This window comes from Drosophila suzukii, chromosome 3 (genome assembly GCF_043229965.1).
Source record: "Drosophila suzukii chromosome 3, CBGP_Dsuzu_IsoJpt1.0, whole genome shotgun sequence".
In the NCBI taxonomy this organism is placed as follows: domain Eukaryota; kingdom Metazoa; phylum Arthropoda; class Insecta; order Diptera; family Drosophilidae; genus Drosophila; species Drosophila suzukii.
Window position 1 is genome coordinate 19,296,536 of NC_092082.1, and position 8,717 is coordinate 19,305,252.

Consider the following 8,717-nt stretch of genomic DNA (forward strand, 5'->3'; position numbering starts at 1 on the left):
TCTTAGAAAGTCATAATTAATTTGTTGTGTTCTTTGGTAAAAAAAAAATATCTAAAATTAAAAAGTAATCTTCAGCCACCATAACATGTCTTTCAAACATTGCCTCTATTGGGCTACTTGAATTCTGCGATCCAGATGTCAAATCTTCAATCCCCTTTTCTCACGGCTATCAACTTGCAGAACTCTTTTAACGCACTTCCACTACATAAATTCGCTTGGATTCGAACTTGCAACATTAACAATGGGTATTGAACCCTTTGCTAAGTGGCAAACATCAAGGGAACATCGCTGGGCGTTGCAAATGACGACAAATTACACACACCAACTGCTGGGCCTGTGTCTTCCGTCGGGTATTTACAGGAAATTTGCAAACAATATTGATTTCGAAGCGATCAAAATAAAAATTAATCAATGCACTTAAAAATTTCAAAAAACACACATAAAGAAGCGGATTCAATGGCGTGGAAAAGGGGAAGAGGGAACCCCTTTCATTTATTTTTTTGAGCAACCCTCGGCTGACTTTAAAGTACTCGAAGGGAACTTAACTAATTTATAACTTATGACTGCACGGCCATGGACAATTTTCCATGCCACTACAAAGGAGAGCAAAAGCCAAAATTTGACATGAGTAGCGGTCGCTTAACCGAAACCATGTGTAAACCCCTTCTTTTTTTAAATTTCAAAGCAAACCCCTTCAGTCGGGACATGTGAGTGTGCACATGTCAGCAAGCGAATTAATCGAAGAGAAATGATTTATTTAGCGCTCGGACAGACGAATCGCTTCGGTGACCCGGGGAAAGGGTTCGAATCCAATTCAGTTCGCACCCAAATCAAATTTAAACTGTTTTCAAAACTGCACCTCTTGGCTCATTGATGGGCATTTATCGGTCCAGAGGGTTGGTCCTGCATTTTGGGTTTATTTTTTGCGTTTTACTCGCTGTGAGAACTGCAATTTTTTACCCGCAAATTCACACTGCATTTTTTATTCCTTTTCCATTGAGGGATACCTTTTTCTGTTGTGAGTTTCTTCCTTCAAAATATTTACGACTTCTGATTTGTAATGGCATTTCTTGGCAATTTGATTGATTCGAGTGGGGATGATGTTTTGATGCATTCAACTTGCTGAAAATTTACAATTAATAAAAAAATGCAGTAAAACCATAAAGGAAACATTTTTATAGAAGTACGCTGTGGGAATTTTTCACTATTTATTGCTCAAGGGATTTTTTTAATAACAAATTTACAGACAGCTGAAAAAATATTAGAACCGTTAGATTTGAAACTTTAAGTTCTTTTCGGATATCAAATACAATTTCTTTATTTTTTCTTTAAATTTAAATTTGTTAAAAATAGTTTTTAGTCATAGGCCAAACAGGTAGATCAACTGTCAGTCTTTCAGAAGTAGTCAAAATTCGATTGTGAAAATGTCGTACCCCAAGCTGGACAGTAAGGTGTTGCAGAACCTGAAGGACGTGGCCCAGAAGCTGCGGATCCACTCGATCACCTCCACGCAGGCGGCCAAGTCGGGTCATCCCACGTCCTGTGCCTCGCTGGCTGAGATAATGACGGTGCTGTTCTTCCACCAGATGCGTCTGAACCTGAAGCATCCCCGAGATCCTTCCAGCGATCGATTGATCCTTTCCAAAGGACATGCCGCACCCATTCTGTACGCCGCATGGGCGGAGGCAGGACTCTTTCCGGTGGAGGAGCTGCGGAATTTGAGGAAGGTGGACAGCGATCTGGAGGGTCATCCAACACCAAGGTTAAGTTTCATCGATGTGGGCACTGGATCCTTGGGACAGGGCATCTCCGTGGCCGCCGGAATGGCCTATGTGGGAAAGTATATGGACAAAGCCGACTATCGCACCTATGTTCTCGTCGGCGATGGTGAAGCCGCTGAGGGAGCCGTCTGGGAATCGCTCCACTTTGCTGGTCACTACTGCCTGGACAACCTCTGTGTGATCTTCGACATGAACAAGTTCTTCTGTTCCGATATTGCTGCCGAAATGGAGGTTTATAGGGAGAGGTTGGATGCCTTTGGCTTCAATGCTTTAGTCTTAAATGGCCACGACATCGATGAGCTTGTAAAGGCCTTCCAAAATGCGGCCAACACCAAAGGCAAACCCACTGCTCTTTTGACCAGAACCATTAAGGGAAAGGACTTTCTGGGAGTCGAGGGAATTGACGAGATGCACGGACAGCCACTCGGAAAAAGAGCCGAGGCAGCTATAAAACACATACAGGTAGGGTAATATCCACTTAAATGCTTTACAAAACTGTAGCTTAGTTAAACCTTAACTTAAGAAATTTATATAAGTCGTATTCTTATATTAAACCATAGAAAATACATTAGGAATTTATATAATGAACACTATTTAAAGTTATCGTCAAACATGTTGTGTGAGATATAGGAATCCAAGAATACTATAGTATAGTATAGTTTATATATAAACTAATCAAATATGTAGAAACAATTTATAAATTCATTCTTGATTATTAAGATATTTTATAACACTCAAAATTTGTAAATCCATGTAGCTTGGTTTACTTAAAAGCATCACAGAAACTCTGAGGACTCTAAAACTACTTAAAATAGTGAAGTTCTGCTAGTATTTCGCCGCGAAAATGGCAGTATTTTAGGGGACCAACATTAAAATGATAATTCTGAACTTTAAATATCAATATAATTTAAAACCCCTCATGCAGTTGATGATCGCCAATCCGAATGTGCGTTTGGCCCCCAAAAAGCTCGGAAAGTGTGGCCATGCCCCCGAGGTGAATATCAACAACATAATGCTGTGTAGTCCGCCCAATTATCGGCTGGGAGATTCGGTGGCCCCTCGTTTGGCCTATGGAACCGCCTTGGCCAAGATAGCGGCTGATAATAACCGGGTGATAGCCCTCGATGGAGATACGAAGAACTCTACTTATGCTGATAAAATGAGGAATGCATTTCCGGAGCGATTCATCGAGTGCTTCATAGCGCAGCAAAATCTGGTGGGCGTGGCCGTAGGCGCCACCTGTCGGCGACGCACGGTGGCTTTCGTTTCGACATATGCCACATTTTTCACCCGGGCCTTTGATCAGATTCGCATGGGTGCCATTTCGCATACGAATGTGAACTTCGCGGGCTCCCATTGCGGCTGCAGCATCGGAGAGGATGGACCCTCGCAGATGGGACTGGAGGATATAGCCATGTTCCGAAGTATACCCGGCAGTACGGTGTTCTATCCCACGGATGCTGTGAGTACGGAAAGGGCGGTGGAACTGGCGGCCAATACGAAGGGCGTGTGCTTCATCCGCACCACCTATCCGAACACCACGGTGATCTATAACAACGACGAGCTGTTCGCCGTGGGTTTGGGCAAGGTGGTGCGCCAGAAGCCATCGGATGAGGTGCTCCTGATTGGAGCCGGAGTCACTCTGTACGAATGCCTGGCGGCGGCGGAGAGATTGGAGGAGGATTGCATCACGGCCCGGGTGATCGACCCGTTTACAGTGAAACCCCTCGATGTGCGACTAATCGTGAAGCACGGCCAGCTGTGCAAGGGAAGGATCGTCGTGGTGGAGGACCACTACCAGCAGGGCGGATTGGGCGAGGCGGTGCTCAGTGCCCTGGCCGACTATCGGAACTTCGTGGTCAAGCATCTCTATGTGCCCACTGTACCGCGATCGGGTCCACCAGCTGTTTTGCTGGATATGTATGGCATCTCCGCGAGAAATATCTTTAAAGCCACCCTTGCCATCATGAAGAAGTAATATGTCATGGGGATTCTAAATTTCTTATTTTTGGAAGAAGAAAAATGTATCATTAGATTGTATTAAATTTTAAATTTATTTTCTTATCTGTACCGCAAAATAAATTTGGAGTATTTATCTTAAAAACATCATTCTACTGACAAACTCAAAATGCATTTTATGTTCAATATTCAGGATTTTTGTAGTCAACAGCAGTTAGATTTTCTTGTTTTCCTTATCCAAAACAAATTCGAATCTATACGTTATATTTCACTCTTTACAATCGGGTTTCTTTTCTGTACTTAGACTAAATATATATTTTTTTTCTTGGGTTTAATCAACCCAAAGAAAATGTAATCCATGAAAATATTTAAACCACTATAATTTTTTACTAGTGTGCGTGGAGAAATGTCCCAAGTAACTCAGTTACAGATTAGTCAACTATTTTCTAACCTAACCCTTTTCAAGAGTAAAACATGACCCATAATATTAGCCCTTGAACTGTGGCCATATTTTTGCCCTACCTGAACTAATAAGCGTGCAACGTGCCACCGAAGTTCAAAGAGAAATGGCATTTGGCAAAAATCAATTGAGTGAAACTAATTTAAGGGACTTTACAGTGAGGATCATTTAATGCGTTGGAGTTGGTATCGATTTCGTTTTCTATTTCGATTTTGACATATTTATTTGGAGTGACTTTTTTTCAGAGGCGCAACCAATTGTTGTCGCCCCCTCTTTTCTAGGTTGACTGATTTCGGCTGCGGTGTTTATGACTTCCTTTTGAGGCTATTAAATTTGGGAGTATTAACTACAAATTATTTTTCTCCTTATAACAAAATTTATGTTTCTTTTTAATTTAAAAACTTTAAATATATAGATTACAGAGCACAAGTTATTTATTTCAAGTGTCAACAAAAGTGTGTCCGTGGTCGAGTCACTCCAGTCTCTCTTTATATCTTTTGACTGACCAAGGGCCACTTTAAATTATCCGTAATGACATCCGTTGCCATCTAATGTGGCATTCATCCATTTACTCATCTGCCCCTGTGGCAGCACAGATCCATTTATTGTTTTTCGCTTCCTAATCAGTACTTTATATTGTGTGTTGGCTTGGGTCAGGAGGACAACAGGATGTGCCTCTCTGTGTGGTTAAGGGTTGGCCAAGTGGACAAAAGTATCCCTTCCGATTCGATCAAAATTTACGATAAATGCTTTAAAAATTCTATACACCTCAATCACACAATGGACGCATAGATAGCGGAGAAGTTTTCAATTTTTGTTAAGTGAGCATGGCTAACTAGATTGGTTAGAGATCATAAATTCAACAACATGAAAATAGATTAGATGACATCATATGTGGAGTGCCCTTTGTTCGGTCCACACATGTGAAGGAGTTGGATTCGTGATTTGGGGGTAGATTTATGAGGGAACGACTGCACCTGCTTGAAAGTCTCCCCTCGCCTTATACGCATATATCATTTAATGAGGGAAATCTGTGCCACAAAATTTGTAAGCAATTATTTGCGGCGAAAAAGAGCCCAAAAAACAATCATCAATCTCTGTCTGCAACTGTTAAAAGCACATGCATTTAAATTAGACATTTAAGCCAGGCGCCCCCGCCAGAATTTACATTCCCCAATATTCAAATAGAAACAATCCAGAAATATCACTAGGGTTAGAACAGCAAAGTACCCTCTATAAAATATTTTATTGAGTTATATTAATTTACAATGAAAACTTCCTTCAAAAAATATTTTAGCAAAGTTAAGTTTACACACTAAGTCTAAAGTCTAAGTTAAATACAAACCTTTCTGCCAAAAATAGATATACCCCATGGTCTCTAAAAAAGGAAAGGTACTTATAAAAGGAAGTGTCAAAAGCAAACGCTGAACAGGAGTTTCGCCCGGAAATGCTTAATAGGATTTTTACAATTTTTACTATTTTCCTGTGGAAGCTACTGGTTACCAGTCAACCCCCCTTTCTTTTCACTCTCTCCTGCATTTTGCTCTGTCTTTTTTTTTAATTTTCCAAATATTTTGCCTTTCACCGGATGGAAAAAGGGGTTAGAAAAATGCCAAAAGAGCGCACCCCTGTGTCGCAATGGAAATTCTTTTACACTTTTGTTTTCCTTTTTCCTTGGCGGTTGTTACTCACAGGATACGGTTATTCTTGTTCCCGTTGTTAGGGTTTCATGCACCGCATAACATTAAAATTCAGATTTTGATTGATCATCATGGTTGAAGCGAGTTAGAGGTTTGAGTTTGGGGTAGTAGATGTATTGAGTGTAAGGACTTCGTTGGAAAGATGTGAGAAGAAGGTATTTTTAAAGGTCGGATACGTGTCCACAGTTTGTTGAAGCCTTGTCTAACAATGTTGTGAATTGTGATTGAGAAGGAATTTGCATGTCAATAAGGGAAATTAAATTCTAAATGGCAAATATAGAAACAAATATTAATAAAAAAATTATACTTCTCCATAACATTTTATATTCTTAAATAGACTGTTAAGTTTACGTTAAAAGCGCTTGAGGGTAAACACAAAACTTATTAAAGATATATAGATACATATTCAGCCTCTGAACCCAAAACATTGTACGAAAATTAAGATCCCTATTTAATTTAATTTATTCTTCCAATTTTCGTGACCCACAACATTTGGATATTTTTTTTACCACGAATTATTTATTTTTTTTATTATTTACATTTATTAAAAAAGAAAAGGTTGTAGGTATACATACATTAAGTTCCCTAATACTTTAAACTGCATTTGCATAAACTTACGAATGCATTCTGTGAATTTATAATGTGCGCCACATCAGCAATGGGTAAACATTTATTTCCCTTGCCAAATCAGCTTTAAAATATTTATGCAATTGCTGATTCCTTGGAAGACACATTTAGAGGGCGTCACGCAAGCCAAACTTTCCCAGGGAAATTCACAAACATTTGCCCGAACTCCTTCCCCGCTTTCTTTTTGGCTTTCACACAACCGCCTGTGAAATCCAACGAACCACTTAAATATGCATGAAACGGCTACAAAAATTCGATTAACAACAAATGCATATTGATGGAATAATTGAGCAATTCTAATGAACCACAACAGCAGCAGGGCAGCATTTATAAAAAAGCCAAACAAATTGCAATTGCCAATGGTTGGAGTTTTTCCAAGGAACCACAATATTTGCATCTGATTGACAACAAAGTTAATTGAGTGTGAGCCGAGCATTTGCATAGAGCCGAGTAAAAACAAACATTTATTATATTTAACTATGATTTTTTTAGCGTTACTGAGTAACCCTTTGGGTGGATTTGGGGGGTAGAACCATTAATTCGCCTGACAGGCTGAGGTGAGGTGACTGATGATGGGGTGTTGAGTCGACTCGAGACAAGGTGAGAGATCTCCCAGGCCTAAATGTCATTTCGATGAATTTATAATTGGGAATTATGTGAATTTTTCTATTCGGGATTTAATTTTTTTCCCCGTTTGCCCAGAAATTAACATATTTTTTCGCTCTCTTTGGCAGATCCTTTGTGTGTGTATGTGATTTAATTAATGGTCTTATGCAAAGTTCGGCTGTGTTTCTGTGATATTTTGCATACATGTGTTGGCAGCTCACTGCCGATCATTAATCAGGTCGTCTAAGTAGCTGCTTGAACTCATTAACCCTTTTGTTCGCCCCGACAGCCCAACGAAATGGCAACAAAAGTTTTGTCTTATATAAATATTTGCATTGCCGCCAACCATGAGAACGGAATTTTCTTGCAGCGCAATAAATGAATACAAAACGAAGCCGAAGAAACAGATATCCTTATTAATGATTTTTTGGATGTCAACGAAACCTTTTCCGCACTTTTAATTAGTGGAAACCCGACTGCCAGCAACCCCGACGCCTAAAACCCATGTCTCCAAAAAATAAACCCCAACCCGCTGTGAAATCTTTCCCATATATCAAATATTTCTTATTTGCCTCCTATCAAGATGCCCATTAAGTCAATAAGTGAACTCTGATATTATGCCATATTTTGGCAATTGCTAAAAAGAAAGAAAATCAAAACGAAAAACAAAGTTTGGCCAAAAGTGCTGCCGCGGCAGACGTGGCAAAAACTGCCGGCGATAAACACGAATAAAACATTTGAGGTACATTATGTCAGGCCTAAGAATTATTGTCATAGATTGTTTTCCCCAGATAAATCCTGAATTATGGGGGCAAACGCAGCGGGTAATAAAAAACACTATATAGAGAGCAAGGAAGTATCTCAGTTATGGGGGTTGCAGATTGCAAAACCTTTCGTATTGAAAAAGTTACCAAGTCACGTAAAAAATTTCGAATATTTGAACACATTCAAATTTTTTATTGGCTAGAGATAAAACCTATTTCCAGCCTGGCCAAATTATTATTTGTTGTGCTTTATTTACTTTTAACATAATTTATGATAGGCTAATTGCGAGGTTCCTAATCGAAAATCGAAATAATTTCATTTGTATTAAGTAATTACAAGTAAAAACTCTTAAAATACAATTCCAAATAAAGGGATTAGGTTTAGTTTTCTCAGATAATCCCCATTTATACTTACAGAAACAAACTCTTTCATAATTTCATGAGCAACATTGAAGGCCCTGTTTATCCCCTTATTTGTTCAAAAATGTATCAACTCACCTCTGTCCTAATAATTCATAATTAAAACAAAGAATAGATGTTTTACTTATAAAAACGAAACCAGTGAATAATGCGGGTAGATAAACAGTTAGCCTCAGCTTAACCCCATCAAGCCGCAAATTAGACCCAGGGCGCTAAGTCACGCGAAATGAAAAAATGACGAATTGGGGGGATAAATCAAATAATTAATTGTTTCGTAATTCGGTTGTGTGTCCAAACATCATTAATATCTATAAGATTTGACGAGGCCCAGAGCTACTGCAGAGATCTTGTTGGCATTAACCCACCACTTTGACTTCTGGGACCCGCATAAAGCCTTCGG

General features: G+C 39.3%; 1 protein-coding gene across 1 annotated transcript; it reads left to right on the forward strand.

Moving 5' to 3' along the window:
- The first annotated feature begins 1,391 nt into the window (after nt 1–1,391).
- Nucleotides 1,392–3,818, forward strand: LOC108019541 (transketolase-like protein 2). Its single transcript, XM_036816378.3, has 2 exons — nt 1,392–2,243; nt 2,707–3,818. Exons 1-2 carry the CDS (start codon nt 1,425–1,427, stop codon nt 3,757–3,759), a joined length of 1,872 nt encoding a protein of 623 aa, XP_036672273.3. The 5' UTR covers nt 1,392–1,424; the 3' UTR covers nt 3,760–3,818.
- The last annotated feature ends 4,899 nt before the right edge of the window (nt 3,819–8,717 follow it).